Source organism: Phoenix dactylifera, chromosome 16, assembly GCF_051530095.1.
Source record: "Phoenix dactylifera cultivar Ajwa chromosome 16, Ajwa_hap1_PhDact_Kaust_v1.1, whole genome shotgun sequence".
In the NCBI taxonomy this organism is placed as follows: Eukaryota; Viridiplantae; Streptophyta; class Magnoliopsida; order Arecales; family Arecaceae; genus Phoenix; species Phoenix dactylifera.
Window position 1 is genome coordinate 20,115,554 of NC_143205.1, and position 26,160 is coordinate 20,141,713.

Consider the following 26,160-nt stretch of genomic DNA (forward strand, 5'->3'; position numbering starts at 1 on the left):
GACGGTAAAATGAAATGATATCATGCACGCTAGTGTGAAATATCGTCCTAAATATGATCAAGGAAAAGAAGACACCTTTTTATAGATAATAGTTGATACTGTACAAGCATTTTTAAAATAGGTCTAACTTCAAGAAATACCAACACCTGCAGCACTTCACAAAGAATCTAATAAGTGGTTAATAGCCTTTGTTGCAAAATCATAATAATTTCCTTGCCATGAACATCCCACTGTTACACAATATCTCAGCCCTCCATAATTTGTCGGCATTTCCTGTTGGCTGAACCAAAATTTCATGTCCTTGTATTATCTCGCATTTTTTCAACAATGTGCCTACTTTTTTCCTCGAGGTGGCGTCTCTTTTCTTCTAACTTGTCTCCCACCCTCTTCCCAATTTCCTTCATCCTAGCTCGCCTACCAATTTTCTTTGGTTTTGCATCCTCCTCAAGAGGAATTGTCTCCTCCACTGTTGTTACTATGGCACTAGAGGATGAAGTCGTGGGAGACTCCACTCTGCTCTGATCACAGCTCTCTTGTGTTTCATTTGTCCTTAATAGCAGCATCTGTAACTCCTCATTTATGCTATCAGAAGAAGACTGTCCATCAGAAACTGATGCAAGAGACCCACCATGAGAACTAGAAAACTCGGAGATGGGTTCTTGGGGTGGCTGCTCAGCTTGTATTACATTCTTTTCTTTCTCAAGCTTGTCATCAAGAAAAGCAGGACCAGCCTTACTTCTGTTGTTACCATCAAGCTTTGTTTTAGCTTCCTCAGGTTGGTAGTTTGATAAATCAAGACCTCTAACATCCAAGGCTTCTTGATTGATCCATATGAATGGTGCAACTTCACGCGGGACCCAGTCATCCTTTTCCACTAACATCCACGGAATACATAAGCTTTCACAGTTTGGCAGTACTAAAGTTTCGCGAATTGCAGCCTGCAGAATGATACCAATGTCAAAATTATATGAGGTTTTCTAGATGTAAAACCACATCATGCCTCCTGGAGAAGTGCTGAAAAGCCAAATGTATGCCATGCATGCAAACAGATTCTACCAATAGAATCACTAGGGAATCTAGAATATAAATGAACATAGCAATGAATCAGGAACCCATTTGCTACCTTAAATCGATTGCCAATGAGCAAAGCAATGTGGCTATTGGTGATTTTTCGGTCCCCAACTGAAGACTCCAAGTTCCAATCTATTTCTGGCATGGATGTGAATCCAAACCACAACTGGTCAGAAGGTGGTGGCTTAATATGTAAGCGTAGAGTCCCTCGAAACGATGCAACCCTTATTGCCAAGGAGAGTGGCACCTTCATGAAAAAAAAAGTGCAAGTTTTGTAAGTTACTCTGAAATTGAATGTACTGTGTCAAAAGGTCTAACCAAAGTTTTGCACATTATAACAGTATAATCCCAGCCTTCATGAAATTGGCATCTCTACTCATTTTCCATAATGTAGCACTAGCAAACAGCAGATCATATATATACAGCATTGTTATTACTCAGTCAACTTGCTGATGAAGCAGCGCAGCGCTATATCACTTCCAACAAGAAAGAAAGTGAAGCAAAAAATGGAAAATTATAAATAAGAATGGAAACTGTTGCACTGATACTTAACTGAAGCAATAATAAAAACAATAATTTCACAAAAACGAAGTCAACACGGATACAGAAATTACATCCAGCAACATATTCACCATGAGATCATACTTCCGAGAAAACATACTAAAGTATCATTTACAAGAAGAATTTTCCAAAAAATAAAGGATTAACTAAAAGGGAGGTATGAATGCTGGAGAAAGTCACTGTCAAATTATTAAGCAACTGGGCCTATTTCATCTACTCAGGTTCAACTCAATTGACTGATTTCCTTCAGACATGAATTATCAACAAATTGAGAAATTACAATGAAACATCAGAATAGAAAATGCATAATGACTAACCTGTGAAACTTGGTCAGCAATAGAATGAAGGATGGCCTTCCACCTTGACACATAAGATGACGTCCAACTGTTGCTCCTTGACTGTTTCAACCCATCTGCAATAAAAAGGCAATCCCTAAACATAATATATAGCTTACAGAAATAATTTTACAATCCATTTAAGCATAACGAGTATGACTTCTTTCTCTGGCAACTCAGAGAACCAAGCATTTCCATGCCCTATTGGAGTACATACATATCTGCGAGAATGCAATTTATATGGCTGCAAGATTATTAAAAAATATTTACCTAAAAAAAGAGAAAGATGTCCAATTTTTAAAGGGTTTCTTGATCATGGTGCTCCAAGGTAACATAGAAGACTCATGATATTATATCAGGAAAGGACACAGAGCAGGGTCAGAGAATTTTGTGCATGTTATAGGTGAAAAAGAATAAAAACAAAGTTTTTTATTTGACATTGATTCATTGTACGCATTCACCTGTAAAATATATAATAGCTATAGCACCACAGAAAAATAGGTGAGAATCTACAGGTTATAGTTGTTGGTTTCATGGAATTTGAAAATGCATTAACACTTCTAATTATAGTTTAGGTACTGGATAACACGACCAAACAGCCTATGAAACACCGAATGTGCTAGCAATCATCTTTAGGTCTCTGCAGAAACTGAAGGAAAACAGTTCAGTTTTAGAAAACAACATCGCTAACTCATTTGCAGAAGTCAAGAAACCTTCTTTCATGAGCAGTGATGATGTAACTTTCATTAGGTCTGTTAGAAAAGAAAACTTAAGCTTAATTAAGACGTGATAGCTTTGGATCTGAAATAAAGCAAACTTGTAAAGGGGCCTAACTGGCATATCCAAATAGAAATTGGGTTGACTTAAGCAGGTCAACCATCAGCAACTATTTTGATTGGTAAACTTGTTGAATCGTATTATGGCACGTCTCTGACACATGTGCATGTGCAACACATTGATCCTTAACTTGGAACGGGTGTCATAGAAGGTGAACAGAAGGACATATCAAGAACACGAAATATATGCATGAGACCATACTCAAAATGCTTAGAATAATCATAGCAAGAGTTCCAAGCTCTCTTCCAGAATTCTGATAAATAAATTGCTTCTAAAATGTTTAGGATGAGATGCCATGATATATGTCTTCCTGCAAGTGTATTATATTAGTTGATGAGTTTAAAAGAACCTAAATAAGAAATGTAATATCTTGGACAGTGAGAGTTAAGATTTCGTAGACTAAGTCAGGGTATACAAGAAAAATGAAACAAAAGTGAAAGCTGATGGCCAATCGATATGCTATTGCAATGACTTTATTTAGCCTGGACCTGATAAAAATAGGGTTAAAAGAGGCACCATGATATATCTAATGCAAATATGGGAATAGAGTGGTAACATCGAATGCAGTTTAGGCACTGCATGACCATATCATACCATTGAGAATGATATCAAGGCCAACAATTTTTCTGCATCAGAATGCAGTTATGAAACCAGCAAAAACAACAATTGTTGACCTCAATATTTTGTAAGAATGGAAGGTTACAAATGAGTAAAGACGAGACTATAATGTTTACCCCATCGAGGATAAAGCTACAGAGAATTGACAAATGGTAAACAATAACATTCAACAAAACACAGGGGAGAAAAAACTTAATATGAAGAGAAGCTCAAATTTGTTTTTAAGATTAAAGAAGAAGATAGCCTAGTTGTAAGTTGCCTTTATTCCTTTGAGAAAAAAGCGCAAAAGCACCACCTAGATATAAGTTGTAATAAATGATAAGATAAACTTGTGTTGAAGGATAAACATTTTTACAGTAAGAACGGTCAATAAGTTTATAAACAAATGACCAATAATTCAGGAAAGATGGTTATTTATGAAAGCACTATGGAGAAAATTTATAAATTATTAATCATTAATCAATATTTTAACACAATCTTTAGGATTGAATTTCCAGCTCAGAGCTTTTGTGTTCTTAATTGGTTATACAATTAATTTTAAATCATTAAAAGAATACCAAGGTTTATGTAAAGCTTTAAATGAAACACATATTGCTTTTAAACATGAGAGTGGGGATAAAAGTGAAAGAAGTAAGAGATACCATATAGCACTTTGCATTTGCATGTGGAAGCTGGTATGCAATGATATAGGTTTCCACAATTTGGGATCGTAAGAAATAAAACAAATGCAATAGAAGGATAATTAAGTATTGCATTCATTGGCTGAAAGTTTCAGGAAGGTAGGCCGAGTAGGAACTCGCCCTAAGGAAAAACAATAGCCTCAAAAAGAGAATCCACATGCCAGGAAGAAGAAGATAAGGGGGAAAAGAGATTTGTGGACGAAGAGAAGGAAAAAAGAGATTAAAAAGGACTAGACGAATGTGTCCACTAACATTAAAATCTAAAAATTTTGATTGATCACATTATTCATTTCATAAAAAAAAAAGATAAACGTATCTCTTATATTAAATTGTAAAAGATATTATAAATTTATCTGCAATTATTTACTAACATAGATCTGCCTAATATCTGTCATATTTTGAAGGAATAATAATGATAAGATATTAATGGTAAGATGACTTTCATTCCTCAGAGGTGCAGCTACAAACTCAAAACTGATGTGCAACAAGAAGCACGAATTATTTATTAACCTACAGTTGTTTTTCCTCCTTTCCTTCTAGAAGGTTTACACATTGCAGTCTTACAAAATGTCTTCTAATGAAAATTTAATTGAGATGACAAAAAATAACATATATTTGTACTCACCTACTTTATCCCCTTCATCTCTATTATCCACTCTAGCAGCTATGTTATTTGAAAATTTTAACTGATCTCTATAATGCTCAATACCCTCAAGAAGTTCTGAATTCACTTCCCCAGCAGAAGTTGGTTCCAAAGTTGTATTTATTATGTCCTTTTGCAATTCAGGTTCACAAACTTCAAGCCTTGTCTCAATGTCCAATATTACACCACCAGCATATTCAATATCAACTTCCATAGCCCACACCTCGTTCAAGTCCATGGGAAGAACCCTCATTTTATGAATATAAGGCGGAATATTTCCAACACTTAAGCCAGTGCATGTTACTTCACCAATGTAACTAGGGGTCCTCATATTTGACAATGTTCTCTGCTCCCAAAAAAAGGAGAAAAATTAGCATCACATACAAGGTTTGAGAGAAAGGAGGGGGGGGGGGGGGGTATTATATTGATTACCTGGATGCGTGTTTTTATGGCATTATGTATATCAACGCTTTTTTTGGCATCAAAAAACAGCCTTGAAAACAACAAATTCCAGCAAAGTGTACCCTCATCACTGAGAAAATTCTCATCACCAACTGCATCAGAAAATATGGGAAACAGGCTTTTGTTACCCAAATAAGCAGACCTTGGTGAAGGAGGTTGCACCGAATCTTGCAAAGAATTGCTCGAAGACCTGTCCTCTAAAGAACTTTTTAAAAGTCCATCTGTTAATGATGCATCATTCAATGGATGAAACTTATCACCAATCCTTCTTTCACCACGGATGGATGCTGAAGCTGAACTTGCTTTACTTTCTACACCAGTCTTTGTAGTTGCCTTCTTTGCAAGCTTTTTCAGAAAAAGACGAACTCTTGAAGATCCATCGATCCTACTTGTTTTATCTGTAGCCTCACATAAAAGTGCTGAAGGCTTGAGAAATGAAGGGTATTCAGCATTTAAGGATGCCACATAATTGTGGAACTCTTCACTCAACTGCAAAAACCAGTGCCACTTTCCCCCAACAAGACAGGATGCAAGACGAAGAGCTTTGCACCATGATTCCTTCTCCCAAGAAGTGTCAGCATATAAGTAACACATCTTACTTCCACTATAAATTACTGAGTCCTTGCTTTCCAATTTAATGGGGTACCTTTTAGCCCTAAAAGGTGTTCAGAAGCAAAATTAGGTACCGAATGTATATTTGTCACCAGCACTAAGCAACATATTAAAGAATGCATGTTGGACAGACAAGAAGCATGATGTCCTCTGCACAACTGTAGGGAAGCCAACAAACTGATAGATCATATTTAGTAATAAAACAGACATGAAATAAGCCATTCTTTATCAAGGAGGGGACAACACATCTATCTAGGGCATTAATATGTGTGTGTGTGTAGAGAGAGAAACAAACTATGCTCCTCTCAAGAAAAGAGAGTATCTACTACTCTCAAGTCCAAAATCAACAATTGAACAACTAAATAAAACTACACCACCGATCATGATCTATATTACCAAAAATGCCTAGAAATCAAAATCATGTATTTTAGTTGTCTCTAAATGTGCATTAAGTGGGTAAAAAGTATATGGTTAAAATGATTTGAGAGTATGTTTTTCTATGATCTAAACGATAAAATTTATTAATTTCAAATTATACATGTTTTAACACGTCCAAATCATGATCAATAATGTGGATTCTTCTTCATACTTAAATGCTTTATCGTGTAATTTGATATACTTAAAATGAAAACTGTCCATTTTTTTATCTATTTGATGCATTGGTTAGAGCACCAAAATGCATGATTTTTGGTTTTTAGGCATTTCTAATGGTACAGAATAGTTAACATTGTGGATCTTTGATTTGACATTGATCTTGGACTTGAGAGGAACATATTCCCTCTCCTCTCGAGACAGAAGCAAATTCCTTCTCCTCTCGAGTGGAGTATAATCCATAATATATATTATTATGGACGATATAATAAATACAAGAAATTGTACATTTTCAAATAAAATTCAATAGTCATAATTTGCAAAATATATAATATATTCTTCAAGGAGAGAAAATAGCATGTTTAAAAAGATCATGACAAATTGTGTCAAAATGGCAATTTTCTTTAAGGAAAATGTTTTTTTACATAGCTCTCCATTTTCATGAATATGGGTTAAGAGAAAGATTTATTATGTTAGAATATCTTATAAGAAATTTAAAAATACTAAAAAAATATATCTAGACTAATATGCCTATTTGTAGACATTGTAATATACTTCAATCGGAAATAAATAGCAGAATTTTGTTTAAATAGCAGTGTAAGAATGCGCCAACATCACGACTCTGAAAGAAAGGCATTGGTTGTATACGACTCACCACTTTCGTGAAGATAAATTTGAAGCAGAAACAGCTACTACTGTACAATCCAGGAGTTCAATGGTTGCTTGAGAACCATCTTGATCTGACAAGATTAGCACATGATCTTTGATTTTAGCAATTTTTTTGGCAGGGAAAACCTCCACAATGTTTTTCTTATACTTTTGCTCCTTGGACCCTCTTGTAGGTGATCCATCAGTATTAACCTTTGGAACCTTCTCTTGTTCTAATACCCACAGTACTCCCTGTGTATTCACAAATTGACAAAAAAAAAAAAGAATGTTTGTTCACATGCACATGTAACACAACTATATGAATGTATACAGAACAACAGTTAGCTAATCGCTGCTGATCATATTCTGTTGACACATAAATGAACTCACCCAGAATCAATGTCATTTTCTTTTTAGCATAAATGACAAAAATGAAATCAAATGCATGATAGAATATTTTTGATTGCCAACCTCAGGAGATATTATCACAAACTGCCTGAAAAGCTTAACAACCCAACATGAATCACACATAAAGAAGCATGCTCACCAAAACTGAGAATGTCAAATAAAATTCATGGAAAAATAAGATTCCTTCGCTATACAAAAAAGGGTCAAAGAACAGCGCACAAGAAAGCATGTAACAATGTCAATGGTAATGATTATCAGCATAACTAAAACATATTATTAAAACATAACTCCAATTTCATCATCATCACATAGATATTATAAAATATAAACCACGTAAGAACTTGATGATGTCAATGCAGTTTCCAAGCAATCCAAGGTAACCCAGCATGAAGTTTTGATAGGACTTTCATGAATACCGAATTATAATAAATATAATATGTTTTAACATTCAGCCAAAATGATTAAGCTAAGTTTTTACAAAAATCAAAAATAAAATCTAAAGTTAACTTATAGAATATATGCAAACTAATTTGGGTGGAAAGGACTGAATAAAAAATGAGTTGATTTTATATCAGGTTATTTAGTGGATGAATGATAATATGGACTAAAACTGGCACATTAAATAAAGAAGCAACCAGACAGGTTTTCAGATTATGGTTAAGCAGAATAACAAGCCCATATCTCAGTATCTCACATCTTATACCAAATTCTACAAGGTTTAATAATTCTGACATGCCAAACACAGTGCGATCGATTATTGTCCTTGTCAACAAACAAGACAACAAAACTAAAATATTAGCAATAAGAAAAAAAATGTTACCTCTAGTTTTAGAAGTGCATGACCCTTAAAAGTTGAAATAAAAGATACGGAACCCACTAGTTTTCTTAGAGGGTTTTCTGTTTTTCATAAAATATAGCAATTTTCATAAAAGATTCTCAAAAATCAAAAAATCAAAATACCTTGTAATCAACACATAACTATATATTTTCCTTCAGTGCCTCCTCTAGTTGTCTAATTTGGTCTGATGTTGAACAACCGACCTTCGCTACTTATTTATACATTGAGAATACGCCCTGCGGTTTAAAGCTGCCTCCCTCGTAAGAAAAATAAAGACCTTAAACCCTTCAATCCAAATAGTTGGAATGAGTCTAGTTGGTTGTGACTATCTTTTCCAGGTCTGTAACTCATTGAAGATGAAGCCACAAATAAGTTTAACTCATACGCTTTTTATGTCTACACTGACTTGTTGACTGTTGGTTGTTCCAATAACATATTCATTGGATGATAGGAATGGTACATTATCTACTAAAGACAACTTCAAGAATTTGTTTTTTTTTTTAATTCTTTATCATGGCTTCATGTAAATTTCAATTTGGACCAGTAGCAGAAAAAGAGGCCCTAAAAATTGTTGTTTGAGTAATATAAAGTTCATTGAAACTTTACTGAGAAAAAACATTTAACCACCAGATAAAATATAGTTTTCATTTTTGTTGGTTCTAGATTTTATTGAATTTGGGTGAAGCGAGATAAAATATATTTAGTCAATTCTCTCTCTCTCTCTCTCTACTCCCTTCTCTCCATCGTGGCATACATGTATTAGTTTTACAATCTATCTTCCTTCTATTGAATAAGAATCCTTCCTAATAGATCACACACTAATCTATTTATACGAAGAGAAGACAAGCAATAATTAAAGCAAATTTTAGAGTTGGGAAAAAGTTATTTGGCAGTCTCCTTTTCTCTCCTTTCCTCTCGTTAAGTTACACCCATCTTCTTCTATTCTTTCTTCCTCTTTTCCAGTACCAGTAGATCTAATATCTGGATCTATGCACATTCAGACCCCACAAAACAACCTAAAATCCCTTAAATCTCTTCCCTCAACTGTCCACATTAGCCCCAATACCATATTATTCAAAATAAGTACAATGCTGAAAACGTTAAATTCGTACTATTTCCTCTTCAATTTCTCTCCTCTCCTTTTTCGGAACCCAAAATGCTTCTAAATCTGACTACAGCAATAGGTGTTGCACAGTGCAACTAGGCGTTAAACTGTTTCTTCTATAATTTTCTTTATTGATTTCCTTATCAGCCTAGATTTTGCCTCAGCTCTATTATACATTAAAAATCTACACACCTAATCCCATCACAACTACTGTTTTCCCTTCCTTAAAATATATTTCATGTTTTGTAAAACAAATCCTCCCTTCACAATATCTTCCATAGTGAAACTCTAGCACTAAAAACTAAACCACTACCCTTCATAAACATAGACAAGAAAACTTTAGAGCCATCCAAGTTCAGAATATTACTTCTAGGCAATGTTTTAAATCCCGTGGGATCGGATCTCCCAGTTTCTCCATAGAAAGGGACACCCCACATCCCAACCCATCTCAAGGGCTATCCCAGTCAAGCACCCTAGTACGTACCCTCCATCTCTCTACCATTCTTCTTTCATTTATTTCTTTCTTTTTTGATCTCTTTTCTTTTTTCTTTCCTTTCTTCATTCCTTCCATCCTTCTTTCCTTTTCTTCTTCTTTCTTTCTTTTCTTTGATTTTTTGATTTCTTCTTTCCTTCCTTTCTTCCTTCCTTGCTTTCTTTCTTTCTTCTTTCTCTCTTCCTCCTACCCTCAGCGTGATTTCGCCCAGCATAAGTGGGTTTCAGGGTCCAGCCCCTCTCCCGCTTCCCGTTTTGTCACAGGCAGGAATGGGCTGGATGGACGAACATCCCCATCCCCCAGGATTTAAAACCATGCTTCTAGGCACATCCTTCACTCTTCAATACCAATCAAATGGAGGATGGGTAAAGCCTAATACATACTAGTTGCACTGGAAAATGGTCGTGCCATTTTTCCCCTCCTTTTCTCATTTCAAGAAATTCTCCCTCTCAATCTCTCTCTCTCTCTACATTCTTTCACTTCTCCTACCATTATTTTCTTGTGTTCAATGCATTTCTTTCTTGTTAACCGTGAAAGTTCCAATGTTTGCCATCAAAACACACCAAAAAATGTATTCCCTACGAGGAAAAAGAAATCAAAATTAACTACAACCATGTTTTGACAAGCGAAATCAAGAATTTCACCGAGAACAATCAAGAATCTAACAACCCCAGAAACAAACATTAAGAATCTCAACTATGCAATAAAGGGGAGGGGGAGACGGGGTAAGAAACCTGACCTGCTTGTTGCACGGGTAGGTCGGCAAACGCTCGCTTTCGACATCGCGGCCTACTTCCCGCTCCGGCGGTTCGACGACGGCCCCCTTCCGGCGGAGCCGATCGATGACCCAAAGAACCGTCAAGCCCTCGACGACCACGAGGGCAGCGACCCCCAAGAAGAAGCCGAGCAAGAAGGAGACGAGCATGGCGGCGGATTACCAGAGAGAGGCCGCGGCCATAGACCGATCCAAAGATTTACGGAAAAGAAACGGATCGGGGAACAAACGGATAAGCATCACATTCGGATTGATAAGGGAGGGAATCGGATTCGCCGACTCGGCTTCTTGGGTAACGGACCCGGAAGGAGAAGATCGGATTTTAAAAACGATTGTTATATGTCTCCTCGGACGGTATCAGAGAGAGAGAGAGAGAGAGAGAGATAGAGAGAGTTGATGGGACGCGGTGGCGTAGCAGGGAAAAAAAGGTTTTGGAGTTGGAGACTTTGGAAAGCAGGGCCGAAGAGGGGCGTGAGAGGGGTTTAATATATGAGTTATGGTCGTCCAGCCGAGCCCAAAATTTGTCTGGTTTGGACACTAAAAATAGGCTCCTGGGACGAGCCTAGGCAAAAAAACAACAAAACAAAAAAAAGCCCGATCTGAGAACGGGGCAGAGCCGGCAAAATTAAAAAATGGCTCAGCCCAGCCCAGACTGGCCCAGATAATTAATTATTATAATAATGAAATCTTACACTAAATGTTAATGAATATATGAATATTAGATTTGTTGGGTGGGCCTGGTATTAAGCTTTCAGGCTAGGGCCGGGCCTAGACCAAAAATAGAGGCATGATGTCCGGGCCGCACTTAGGTATAAACATCAAGCCTAATTTCCAAAGTTCGATCAGCGCTAGTTGGGATAGGAGAAAGGGGTGCAAACGAGGTCGATTAAGTACATGCCCACATGAGTTCTCACATACTCTCCCCGTTTAAGCCCTGATATCATAGTCAACTCTAGTTTGGATGGAAAAAGGAGGTGCGAACGAGGTTGATTAAACACATGCCCACATGAGTCCTCACATATATTTTTCTATTTAAGCCATGACGTCCTAGTCAAGTTAAAGGTTCAAATCCAATCACAAGCACCACGATCGACCCATGGTCTGCGCTAATAAATCTGTGTTATAATGTCTCCTAGTTCACATAGGTTATACATTGGATCCACTCTGATACCATTTGTAACAACCTAGGACCACATCTAAAATGGCTAATCGGAAGGTATTATTTGGATTTATTTATTCTGATATGGGACTAAACACACTTCCGCACGAGTCCTCACAGGACCTGTCAGCATACCATATAATTAAACAGACGTAACCTCACAGGACCAGGTATTCAAAATAATCTTTCTAAAGTGCGGATGAGAGAACCAGACAGCTTCACACCTGAAGGGACGATTAGAGGGTTTAGCAGAATGCATACCTTCTATGTAAATGATCATAGGATAGTAGTCTGAGGTGGTACGAGGGATGTTTCCAACCACAGCTTATGGTAAAATCTCTTTCAACTTCTACTTTACTAAGGCTAGATCCAATCGAAGCAGCGTCTTAGCTAACCCTTCCCTACCATTGGTCCAAGTGGGGACTAGTTAGGATTTTTTCATCAAAATGCCACTGGGATTAGATGCTAAGGAACCACTAGACGGCGTAGCTTTAAGCCATAGACCATCCACGAATCATGCAATAGGATGTGAGTGTAGTGGAGAATTGCCCAAAAAAAATCAACTTTAGTTGTACAATGTACGATGGCAACAAGGGTTCCGTTTTGAGATATTCTGATCCATTGCAAACATCTAGAATACCTTTTGGTTCTGGAGGCTTCTCTCTATATCTTTGTTAAGAACAGAGGCCTCCCGTCTTGGCTTTTCCTATAAAGCTCTCTCACTTCAATGAAAGAAGGTACTTCAAAGGTCTTTATCATAGCATCTAGGTACAAGAATGTTGCTTTCACCCTGCCATCTACCCTGAACTGGTCCAAAAACACTCAAGTGTGTGATAGATGCCGGAATGAGTTCGATTGGTGAAAGATTTGTGGTGAACAGGGGTTTGGAGCAAGCGTCACTCGTAAAGAGAATCTCAAAAGCAAATAATTGCAACCTCATGATCTCCCATCCAAGTAACCTTGTAGCCATGCCTAGAGAGAGCCTTCAAATTCCTTCCAAATGGGTGGACAAGAATAAGCGACAGCATTAAGTTGAGGTGATAAAGAGAGCATAATTTTTGAGGAGCTAGAATCAAAGCTATCCAAAACTGTGTTTTTCCAAAATGGAGCAAGATTGCTCTCAGCTGATTTACCTCCACCAAATCTTGTATAATAGCCAAATATACAGATTGATGAGCACAATGATAGCTAGTATTCTGCATCAGCGAATGACCATTTGCTTCAGTTCCAAACAATTAATACACGAAGATTTTTATAAGCAGAAGTAAGCCTTCAACTAAGGATGCTATAGAAATGGCTTTTCAATGAACAGGTTTAACTAACAAGAACCTATACCAAAGCAAAAGATGATCATCTTTCTCCATGAAGGCCTGCCGCAGAAGTCGAACACCAACCAAAGATTCAAACTCTTTGATTGCTATAGAAGCACAAGGAAAACAGAAATGTGAGGATATGGGTCATCCATGCTGATGCTGATGGATATCCCACTTTCCGTTCATTTCCTGTCCCTCACTTTCATGCAACCAACATATGAAAGACGTAATCCAAGAGAGTATATGAAAAAGCCAGACATACAAGAAAACTTTTTTTTCTTCTTTCTATATCTCAAATTCAACAAGAAAAACTGTCAATAAAAAGATTAACGTGCCAAAATGCAGAAATTCATGATCTCTCAAAAAGGAGATGTAACCAAAACCTGCTTTCAGTTCTACGCACCGTCAGCACTTTTTAACTAAAAAAGCACTGATTTTGTTCCGCCATAACCCTCCAACCTACTCCGAAGCTAGAGTTCACACCTTTCGCAGAATTCTCGAAACTTTAGTAGGGCGATATGATGGCAACATGCAGCAGCCTACTAAGAAAAAGGAAACAACAACTATTTACATCAGTGAGTAGTGAAGAAGTCGAAGTCATGGTGATGAACTCCAAGCTGCCTCAACCAGGAGGCCGCAGCGCTGTAGAGGTTCCTGATCCTTTCATGGTCTGCACATTCAGGATTTGTCCAGATATTCCCCTGCACTTTGTAAGTGGCCAGTCCAAAGGGAGAAAGAGTGATGCAGTTGCTCCATTTCTTTAGTTCAAGTCCATTTTCTGTGGTAAAATGTACATCTTTCTCCATATCCCCAACCATATTATCTGCAAGTGCCACAGTGAAAAAGTGCATCAAAAGATGCATGGCAGTGATAGAACTTTGAATGCACGCCAGAACCAGCAGAGAACAGCTAGCAAGGAAATTTTTATCAAGGGGCAGTCATCCAAAATGACATGCACAAAAGTGAATAAAAGTAGACTACAAGTATACAAATATGTTCAACTTTTCCTGGGATTTGAATTCACAGTACAGTCAAAAATCCATATATCACAGTGATTGTTACAAAACTATGTTTTACTCTCTGTCCATAAAGACTAACAAGTTGGAGAAAAACGATAAATACAGAAAAGGGTAGATCTTAATTGCATCAGATGTGCAGGTGATTTATAAATGCTGAGATTGCAAAGGCTGGCAACTGTAATATTATATGAATGTGAAAGGACAGTGAATGAAGAGAAAGGGTGACTTCATGTTGAACTAATGCTACTTCTCAGTGCCAAATCATGAATATATGTAAATCCACGCTAGATACAGTATGAATATAATTTGAATATTCAGGATGCAGACTAAACTGGGGAAGTATGTTTCCACATAAAATGAATACGTATTGTAGCATATAAAAATGATACTTCATCATCCAAGAACTGTTCAAACGTCATCCATTATAGACAAAAGAAAAAGGAAAAAAACTTTTGAATTGTAAATATGATGCTTGGCCACCATATCCTATCATCTCTGTTCTGTTGTGAAGATAACAAGTCACTTTGTTCCTAAACAATTTAAAGCTCCCCATGTCATTCAACTTTTCTTGACAGCATTGGTGCAGGTACTGCTGTCAGACACATTATGACTACCAAACAATACCAACATCACTATGACTTCCCTTCATGTAAATCCTGAATCCAAGATCCTAAATTCAAATCTTCAAAGGCTTAAATACATTTATTTCTTTTGCTACCTGGAGCCCGCCAAATTAATACAATAGCCAACAAACATAAAGCACATTAAAGAGAGACCAGAAGTAGTCGGAGACAGATAACCCTACCATAAGGTCAATATAAGATATATTTTGCCTATAGTGCATGTTTATTTCATGAGCAAACTATCCCATGTTTCTGCTTATTCATTTATTAAATTTTCAAAATTATATGTGTTTTTTGGTTTATCTTATTGTAACTGCTTAAGAAACAAAATGAAAAGCTATCTAATGTGGGGCAGACCATTAACGTCCTAACAACATTCTGCATAACAAGCAATTATAGGGTCTTCTCTGGACAAACATGTTATCACTACACCATGATTGCAGCAAAAGCAATCAAAGTGTGGGGCAGACTATATTGATGCAGAGAAAAGACAATCTCCCTAACATCGGCAAAAAGATTATGTTTAGTCAATACTGAAATGTTAGGGATGAGCAAGTAGAATCTCTATGTAAAAACCAAAATAATTGTGGCACCAAAATTACTGACATAATAAGATTTATATTATTCAAAGATGAAAATTATCAACAAACACTAGAAGAATAATCAAATTCAACAATTAAGTGACGGGACATTTAGATACCAGAGTTTGTCAAGGTCTATAAGCCTCAGAGTGTATATGCTTAGATCCAGATGGTTAATGGAATACTGCTTAAGCAAGCATAAAAGCAGTGCTTGAATAGATTAAAATGGATACAGAATATTTAAAGCACATCGCAGCACAAAACTTCCGTAGACTTGCTGTTCACATTTCATAGTGCCTAACCATAATATTCCTTCAGTACCAAAGCATTTTACCATTTGTTTTATCATCTTTGTTCTTAACAAATAAATAAATAAACTGTCGGTCTCAAGAGACTCCAAACAGCCTTTAGGTTCCTGAACTCTCTTGGAAAATGTGCAGCTTCCTATGATTAATGCACTTGATATTTAAGTAGTATAATTTACAATGTGATAAATGCAAGTTGTGGTATCAGTCCAAAATTACATGAAACATGAAACTCTTAAAAAGCGTGACATTTGAAAACTAACTCGATTGATTTATAGAAAAGATTTAAAAAGTGAATAAGTTAAAACACAAACCAGTACTGCCCCAAAGCTGCAAGTCATTCCAGTATATTGAAGAAAGATGGTTCAAGTACCTTTAGAATATAAAACAAATGCACATATAAAGTTGTAGCTTTATATATGCAATTATTTATTTCCTCAGTTGCAACAGGATATCGCTTGCATATCTGAATTAGTAGAATTCATGCAACACCTAAACAAACAAAACCATTTGCTAGAAACTGGTAAAGCATTCAAAGCTTGTGGACAGTGATTAGTAAAGAATCAAGAATAGATGCATACTTGATAATTTTATAATTAATTTTCCTAAAAACAAATCTCATAGTTAATATCCCAATAACCCCAAATTGAATGAGTCTTAATATTGTACAATGTTTGCCTAAAGAACGAGTCTAAACCACTATTCAACACATCCTCAGCAGAAAAATAAGAGCCTGCTGACAGAAACAATGCAGCTAGTTGTTCGTTATAATTTTTTTTTTAAAATCAGAGCTGTAAAATCAAGCTAGAACATTTTTACCTCATTAAGTGCCTTATATCAATTAGAACATCATATTTTAAAGACTAATGGCCTCTGAGATTTTGAATATATGAATACTTTGGCAGGAAAAAAATGCCACAAATTAGGATATGCAATTTGCATGAGCAGCTACTTAATGACCGCAAGCATGGCAGAATATGCGTTGTCTTGAGCTAGCATTCACTGAGGAGGGAATTACATAATCACAGAGTTGCAAAATTGTAAAGTAGCAGTTGGTGGGTGTACATAGGCACCTGGGTAAAGTCTAGTGTCTAGGTGGCAGGCAAAAACCTCAGCAGCCACCAAGGTGGCAGTGGAAGAGGAAGGAAGGAGTAAAAAGAGGTGAGGGAGATGGAGGGAGAGGGGGAAGTTAAATATATTCTTTGGGACATGTATAAATATTTAATTTTATTCCGTCATGGAGGGTATGTTTGATCAATAAATAACATGGGAACCCATACTATTTAACAAGAAAATAAATTCCAACAGACTAACACAGCAAGTGAAATATAAATGTGACTTTGGCTTTGGCTTATTACATGTGTCTTAAAGATAAAAGTGATTCCTCATGTCATATGTTTCTTTTTTCAACTTCCAGCACAACTCTTATTTAGAGATTTTAGGGGCTTGCTTCTAGGTTTCATGTTCTTGTGCTACTATGACCTACAAGGTAGGTTTTCCTGCCTGATAATTTGGCTCCCATATATTACAGCAGGCCTCTTTAGTGTGAATAATTACCTCGGGTAGAAATTATGTATCAATCTAAATATTGTCTATATTAGATTGAAAGTGAGTCATAAATATGACAAGTTGATGGATCATAATTTAAATCATGATGCCAACCTCATAGATAAGTAACTTACTAAGGTTACCTCGTAGCAAAAAATATGAATCCCCTGGACAACTAAACATCATTTTTTATTTTTTTATTATTTTTGGTGATGATATGGATTTGATATAAATATCAATATTTTGAACAAACTACCGTTCAAAATGCATTGAGAATTTATTGTTTAAAAAAAAGCACTGCATGAACTTAATACTTCCACCTCTTGGGTGCTGTGGGCTATTTCCCACTCCAACTTGTCAAATGTTTTTCAAATATCTCCAAAGACGGCATCATTGGTTAATTTCTTTTGGCCTTGTCCTTGCAAGGATTTAAAACTTCAAATCCATTCCACTTTATCCAGGAAGCAGCATGTGTTACCATAAAGTTAGCCAAAGGGTTAACATATTAGACATATGATTCACAATTTTAATTGCAAAAACAAGATGGTTGAAAAATGCAAAATGAAAATTTCCCAGGAGGGGAATGACTCATGGATCACCTGAATAAAAATATTAAATCATCAACTTCCTATTGCACTGTTGGATGTTATATCAGCTTCCTGCTACCCTATTGGATAGATTGTGTACAAAAAATTGGACCTGTCTTAAACCATAACTAGAGCAGGCACAGAACTTTACATGACCATGCACGTAGCCAACAACAAATGCACTAAGTTAGCTTAAAAATTTCAGAGTTAAAGTTTTCCTAAAAACTGTTTTTTTCATGATTCTTAGACAGATATTTTAACAATCATAGAACAGTTTTGTCATCATAGATCACAGAATGTAAGATCATGATCAACTGATCATGCAGGTAATCATGAATTATAAAACTTTGAAATGATAAAGGAGAAATTAGCTCCCTATGTCATGACCATCAGATGATTGGGATGAATTTCAGAGCTCATCAAATCCTGAATCCCTGATGGCTATGATGAAGGCCAGGACGGAGCAAAAAAAATGACACAAAGCTCAGCAAATTTGGAGAAAGGATATGGGTGGATAAAGAAATTTATCATAAGTCCCACTAAACCTCGAAGCAGTTAGTGAATATATTGCCATATTCCTCGTCTGGAAAAGATCGTATGCCTCACTTTTATTTGTTCATCCATCAAGAGATGCTTGTTTATGAGTAACAAAATCTCACTAGGGCTGTGCTAATTTCACTAGGGAAGAAAAAATATACACATGCAAATGCTCATAAACAAGCATGGTGTAACCAATCTCACTTAGGGCTGTGCTCATAACTTAGGGAAGAAAAAATATCGTAATTCTGGCAGTGCTCATAAACTAGCATGGTGTAACCAAATCTCACTAGGGCTGTGCTAATTTCATGTATCGTTTCAGATCGTACTATAATTTTAAACCTTAAACTGCTGCGTTGAGCATCACATTCACATATAAATTCAGCTGCTTTATTATAATATTATGAGGATAGCTAGGAATATACACATGCAATGCTCACAAGGCATCTCCTTCCTAATAAATGGAACAGTCATGAGTATAAAAGAGTAAATTGACAAAAACTAAATGAAAAAAAAGCGATATCATGAGGTAATAACAAAAACAAGTGCACAAATTTCCATTCCTCTTGCCTCTTCCCTCCAACATGAATGCATACCTTGAAAAGCTGAGGAGATTGTATGATAAGTCAGAAAGCATGCAGACAAATCTTTGACATATCTACGGGCTGGAATATGATAAATAGGGTACCTGTCAAAAATAAATAAATAAATTTACTAGAAATCAATAAATTCAAATGCTAATCTGATTTTCATGAAAGGGACCATTACATACTATGAAAAGAAAAGCATATATTTCTTACATATCAAATCCCTTCTGAGAAATTTCCACAGAAAAATGCATGCTTAGTAACTCCCTATATCTTCTAAAGGCAACAAAGCGACTTACTCATGATACAGTTTGCATGGTATGTTATCAGTGATATTACATTGCTACAAAGATCAGGTGGTATTTCTACCTCAGCCATGGATTTTCGAATGACTTCTGTAACCCATCATTTTCAAAATTTTGCCTAGCATCTCCAAACTTGAAAAAGAAACAAAAAAAAATGAAAAAGAATTAAGAAAAGATGGGCGTACCATGCAACTGACATCCAGCTAGCAGGTGAGAGTTCCACACTCTTAAGGGTCATCAAACCCGGATAAGTCCGAGCTAGCTCAGCCACCTGACCAATGATACAATTAGGAAAATAAACTCATCAAAAACAGAAATTCATGAAATTAAATCAAATAGATAATCTTAGCAAAACAATCTGTACCTTGTCCGCGAGTGGCAGTCTTACATAAGGAGCACCATACTCAATATACTGAAAGCACAAATGACCTAGGTGTTCCCTAGTAGGCGAAGCATCCTGGTCGAAGTCATCCGATACAGCATCCCATGACCTAGACAGCTTCTCACTCTCACTGTCATCGCTGCAAGAATCACTCTCACTCTCTTCCAGCATGTTCCTTTATAAGAAAATCAAACTGCAGCTTAGTCTAGAGTTGCCTAGAATGGCTATCATCAGAAAAGGGTGAAATTCAGTAGGTGGGATCCGATTGGAGACCTTGAAGCCACAGGAGATTTGCTGGTGTAAATCTGGATTGCAGACAGGTAGGGTACATAGTACTGGACCACAGTCTCGCCATTGTTAAGGACAACTGGGACACCAGCACCATAGACACTCCACTCAGTATACTGATCCCAGAGGTCTTTGAGAGTGAAGTACTCCATCCTGTCCTTGATGACTGGATGCCAGAGGCTGTTCAGATCTCGAAAGCATGTCTGCAATGATACAATCTAACATTATCATTTCTGTAACTTCGTGAAAGTATCACAGGATTCAAAAAAACATTCATTGGAATTGAAGAAGAATAATCTAGAACACGGTTAGCAAGAAGTAATAACAGGAGCGATCCTTGATACATCATAAAAGAGAAGGTTATCAACTCAGGTCGTGCAATTCTCAAAGATACAAAAGAAAAAGAGAGAGAGAGAGGGGGGTGGCGATCAGCTTTCTCCTTTTTTTCTCCAGATCGACCTGAATCCATATTTCAAATTTTCCAAGCAAGGAAGAGGATCACAAATATAACTCAATTGTAGCTTATAACCTAAACCCATAAAAATGGAAACTGTAAAGTATCCATGACTACTGCATGCCCAAAGGATCTGCAAGTGAGCAAAAAAGCAACAAAAGGGGGTAGCCATTTCCACAATTCACATTCCATTATATCTGCATATCTTTTCAAATCTACTTTGTATATATAGATAGAAACACCTATAAAACAAAGATAGAAATTTTGGATCTATAAATTAGAAGCACAATGAATCAATTAAAAAAAAAAAAAGAGAAGCTCTTTTAGAAAAACAATAAAAGAAAAATCCATCGGGTGAAAGAGGCAAAAGATGATATGAGAAGTCAAATTAGAAACATAAAAAAGATGAGCAAACTGGTGGCACCACTACAGATTAAAAAGAACAAAAAACCGACCAACGTACGAGACAATTAGCTCAAATCTTAATAAATCAATTTAGACAATATAATATCCGACTAACATCGATAAAGAAAATACAAACGATTAAAGAAAAAGGAAGAACCAAAGAGGCACCTTTGGGAGAGAATGCGACGGCACGGAAGGGGTGGTGCGGGTGAGGAAGCACTGGAGATTGGAGTGCCTTCGCCGATCGGCCGCCATTCTTTTTCTTATTATAATACTAATATTTTGGTGTCCTTTTCCCCTCTTTTACTCTTTTTCTCTATTTTAATATCCAAATACCAATATTCAACACCCCTCCATATAAAATCAAACAAAAATACCACTATCTATTTCACAAAAAGAAAAAGAAAAAGAATAAAAAGATCAAGAAAAGCGCAGAACTTGGGAAGAACAAGAAAAGGAACAGATGAGAATAAGAAGAAAGAAGAAGAAAGGAGCAAATTTTGAGAGTACAAAAAAGAAAGGAGCAATCTCTCTCAAAACTCTCTCTGTTTCTGACCCTGTGGAGATGGAGAATGGAAGAAGAAGGAAGCGAAGACGGTAAAAATCTACGAATCACACCAGGGTACTCTCTCTTATACCATTTATTCAAGCATCGGATAAGATATTCGCTTGAATCCGCTTCCACCTCCCCTTCCAATTTAGAAAACTCCGCAGCACTAATCAATGCTTCCCCATGCTCCTCTCACCAAATATCTCCCAAATGCCCCGAAATTAATACAATTTATTCCTACTACACACCGCCTCTGGACTTCAATAAAGAGATAGATACAAAAATCAGAAGCACATAGACTATATAACAGAAGAAGATTAAGAGAGAATTAAAGAGACACAGAAATAAAGAGGAGAAAACTGAGGGCAGTGGGATTTATTCCGGGGTAAAAGGAATGCCGTTTCCACTCTGGAATCAGTTTCCTTTTTGCTTCGTTTTCTTCCGGCTAAGAACACAAGTGGCGCTGCTATTCCTAATTTATTCTCTGTCTATTCTCTATTTTTTTTTATTCCGGTTTTTAGCCGACGGGGAGAATAAGGTGGGGGTGTGGAGAGTCGGGGAAGAGACGGAGGCGGAGTTGTCCTGGCCTTAGCCTGCGGGCAGCCAGTCCCGATCCTCTACGATTCTTATATCAACCGAGATCTTACAATCCAATCATCCACCGTCCATTATCATGGGTCCCACCATTTAGCATAATTGCAATTGATGGGACCCACTTTTTGGTGGAGGCCGGACGTAACGCAGGCTGGAGAGGATCCGGGGCCGCGCACCGCTCGCTTCGCCGCGTGTACCGTGCATGGATTTCGGTGTCCTTTTCCTCTATCACTATGCATCCCCGACTTCCTCCGCAACAAGCGGGAAAACCGGTTCTTGGCACCAACGTGAGGGTCAGTAGTTCATAGGAGACTGGTTTTAGAATTCTCTGGGGACGTTTTAGGGGGACGAGTATTATTTTCTTCGTTTTAAAAGAAGTCTTGCGTGCTTCATGGATTTAGAGGGGCGGGCCGGCGGTTTTTGGTTTTCGTGTGCGGGGCTTGCGCAGCCTTGGACGGGTGGTTTAGGCTTGACTCATAACCCCCACATTTAAGGATGTGTCCATGGACATGGTGGGACATGGCCCATGGGGTTAGATCTTGATGAGAGTTCAAATAGGTAGATTGGGCATCCTTGTCCCACATTTCACCATCACAAGTATGAATTAGATGAAGGGAGTTAACAAAGTATTGTTACTATACCTAACAACTAACTATTATGTGTGAATCGGGCCGGTGCTATTAAATCTAGTCGTTATCTCATACATATGGCGGAATTGACATGTCACTCAACCTATGGCACAAGTGGATGGTTCATGAAATATGACCTTAATTTTTAATTTTGAGCCAATTTTGGTCCCGGTTTATTGTGTTAAAGCTGTGCCCTAACGAACATAGGGTCAAAATTATTGGATAAGGTTGTGCTTGGCATTTTTGATAAGGATGTCATTTTTGGACATCCAGATTAAACTTCTATGATTAGAATTTTTTTGTTGAAAGATGTTTCGACATATTATAGTTAATGTTTATATATTTATAAAAAATATATTAGATAGTTAGAAAATAATATATGCAAAAAAAAAAAGTATGTCAAAAATGACTATGTTAAGATGAATATGTAGTAATACAAGAAAATATAGATTAGAAATGAAATTATTTGTAAAAAGATAGAGATAATACTATTTAAGATAAAATTTAGAGATAGATGACTTTAGATATTTTAGACATGTATGATATAGGGCAAGGTGTGCACTAATATCAAAGAGTGATTTGTACATATAGAAGAAAAGAGGAGGTAGACTAAAAAAAACACATGAGATGGAGCAATGAAGAAGGAATAGATATATCAATGGAATTTGGCTTTACTATTGATCCTACTTGATTAAAATAATTGCTTCTTATGCCATAAAATATAAAGAACATTATATCCCCAAGTAGATAAGGTGAATAAGTTATAAAACTATGACCACATATTATTTTGTTTTTTAAAAAAACATATTCTCTACTAGCATTTTAAATTTGCCTTCAATTTATATTTAGAATTAGTATACTGCATGTTGTATGTTTCATCTCACGTAGTAAGTGCCCGCACGATACTATATTGAGGTAGCCTTTTTTAATATCTTGTGAGAATAATTATTTCCTTTCATATCTCCCATACATAAAATACTTTTTTTCCATTAATTATTTTTGTATTATTAAAAATTATATATTTCACATACTAATTTAATCAATAAATAAATTTTACTTGCTTTGCTAGAGAAATGCTCCTCATAAGACTTAGAAAGAGGCATGCTATATATGGACATACGTATAGACTAATAGCACTTGGAGACACTATGGGCCACATGATGCCCTGATGTCGGCCCCCACCTAACCCTTGCATTGAGACCCTACAGAAAAGGAAAAGTTGAGCATATTTGTATTTTATCTAAAGTCTAAACATTAGGGAACATAGATTAAGTATTACTTGCCTGATGATATGGGAAAAAATTATCCCCGGCATATCACTTTATAATAATAGTTCGACCGCTCAATATTGAAGGAAAGAACATTGAGTCCCATCTATCATAGCTTATAGAATTTTACATCGAACATAATTAATTTGACCCGAAGGAAAATGACGGCCCTCTACTTGAATTATTTTTATGTGCCATGGTCAAAGAAATCAATCAACCATAGTAGAATATTGTTGACTTATTATGTACATATAATCTTAATAAAGATATGAAGATTTCCTAAAGATCCTTCATATCATCTCATTTTGAGCTTGAATGCACATAAGACAACATTGTAGGCCCTCTCACCTTTTAAGTAACATAAAAACCCTAGATTCTAGAATAACAAAACACATGTTGACCATCTCCTCATAATCTTCTTCGCACCTACTGAAAACATTAATACATATAACAAGATCTTCCACTCTGTGTATTCTGTAACTCCAATCAGAAAAATCATATACAAGCTTCGTGCAAGATTGTGTATCTTGTTCTTCTTCTTTTTTTTCTCCCTCTCCTTTAATTTATTATGATTTTATTAGCTCCATCCCATCCATTTGGGTATGGCCTCCTCATGGGCAGCTTGGCCCTTCTCTTACATTTTAAAGGCCAATTAGTCCAATATACCACAAGAGTTTTTGACCAAATATTTGATCGTTCTATATTAATTGACTGGACCACTTAGTTCACTGGCTTTTTGTGCCTACTGACTGAAACTAAGGGGAATGGTCCCTTTTTTTTCCTCCTTTTCTTCTTCTTCTTCTTTCTTTTTCTTTTTTTTTTAATGCATCGGCTGCTCATATACGACGGATATGAATGCAGCCAATAAAATCAGAAAACAAAATACTCCATAAGAGCTCTGGTACAGACCCGTGGTCTGCTCAGGTGAAGCCTCTAGTGTGGTGAGCCATAAAGAAAGCCATCCAGTCTGTCCCACTGTTCGCCTTTCGATATACGTATGTAGCTTGATGGGAGTCGCCCTCCATCAGTAATCTATGAATATTGTAGAGCAGCGTGCGATCTTCGACTGAGCAGCCCCGACCCCAGATCCACTCAATCACCATGACTGAGTCTCCTTCAAGGAGAAGAAGGTTCGCGCCCAGTACCGGTCTCGCATAGGAGACACCTTTTTAGACAGCTCGAAGCTCGGCGCACACTAATAACGAGTTGAAGATCCGCCGACCTTCTACTGCCACTATTCTAGCATGTGGTTCCTGATGACGAACCTTACACTTCTGTCCCTTTCATTTTCAGCAATGCTGCCATCAAAATTTATCTCAAAAAAGTGAATGATTAGGTGGAAATGATCTCAGTGGAGGGCATACATTAGATGGGGAACAGCTTAGTGCTTGGTTCAGAGACGCGTTCATCAGCACGTTCCAAGGGGACATAGAGCTGCCCATGTAGTACTCTGCCACGTTGTGTCGGTGGCCGTACCACTGTGCTCGAAGAGTTCTCGTCAAACCTCACCGCCAAACTAATCCCCCCGATCTTTTAATAAAAGCGAACACGAGGTGATGGACGTAGCCCAAGGAAAGAGAAAAAAATGGTCGCAAGAGATTTCTACGGCCACAAGCCCTTTGCATTGGATATTGCCGGCTCGGTTGCGTCCAACTCCACGCCCGCAAAGGTTTGAAACTGGAGCTTATATGAAGGAGTACTTGGAAAATGGAATGACGTTTTCCCATGAAGACATGAAGAAGTCCAAAGTCTCTCTCTCTCTTTTTTTTCTTTTTTTTTTTTGAGATGAAGGAAGGCTTAGCCACACAAAAATTTATTCAATTGAGATAAATGAAGAAGTCCAAAGTTAGTAGATTTTGGTGCAATGTAAATTTATCATTGACACACTCAAGTACTCTGCCCACAGCCCATGCAAAATCCTTCAAGCATGGTGGTCCTTCCTTAGGGGGGACCTAAATGAAAAAAAAATCTCATCATAGAATCATAACTGCAAAAAATCGTATAGGATCAATGGCTAATATTTTGTCTGTAAATTTTTCTAAGTCTCGGTTTTATTTTCTTTGTATTCTCTTATTTTTTTTAACTTTATGGGCTGCACTCATACCCGTTGTGTGTGAACTGTCGTTGTACCAAAAAAAAAAAAAAACCTAGTTGTCTTTAATGAAAGTCCTTAAAAATATCCTTTAAAGTTGTGCTTTATGTGGCTGTTAATCACATAACATATTCTGCTAATTAGTATCAAGTTAATTTTAAAACTTATTTGTTCTAAATTTAAAGCATCCCTCCTACCCAATGATTAGAAAGCTAGCTAGCTCGAGTAACTATTCAGCACTTTCTAATTATCTTTTA

The 26,160-nt window shown here is 36.8% G+C and overlaps 2 protein-coding genes across 2 annotated transcripts; both read right to left on the reverse strand.

The window, feature by feature from the left end:
• Positions 1-54: 54 nt before the first annotated feature.
• On the reverse strand, positions 55-11,144 carry LOC103716408 (uncharacterized). The gene is made up of 7 exons (XM_008804393.6): positions 10,642-11,144; positions 7,066-7,310; positions 5,178-5,862; positions 4,728-5,091; positions 1,950-2,044; positions 1,124-1,318; positions 55-938 (listed from the first exon to the last, which is right to left on the reverse strand). The coding sequence occupies exons 1-7, from the start codon at positions 10,825-10,827 to the stop codon at positions 294-296; spliced, it is 2,415 nt and encodes an 804-aa protein (XP_008802615.2). The 5' UTR covers positions 10,828-11,144; the 3' UTR covers positions 55-293.
• Positions 11,145-13,408: 2,264 nt separating this feature from the next.
• LOC103716400 (uncharacterized) lies at positions 13,409-21,923 on the reverse strand. Its single transcript, XM_008804382.5, has 6 exons — positions 20,939-21,923; positions 19,897-20,114; positions 19,606-19,798; positions 19,427-19,512; positions 18,946-19,037; positions 13,409-13,972 (listed from the first exon to the last, which is right to left on the reverse strand). The coding sequence occupies exons 1-6, from the start codon at positions 21,023-21,025 to the stop codon at positions 13,722-13,724; spliced, it is 927 nt and encodes a 308-aa protein (XP_008802604.2). The 5' UTR covers positions 21,026-21,923; the 3' UTR covers positions 13,409-13,721.
• Positions 21,924-26,160: the final 4,237 nt, after the last annotated feature.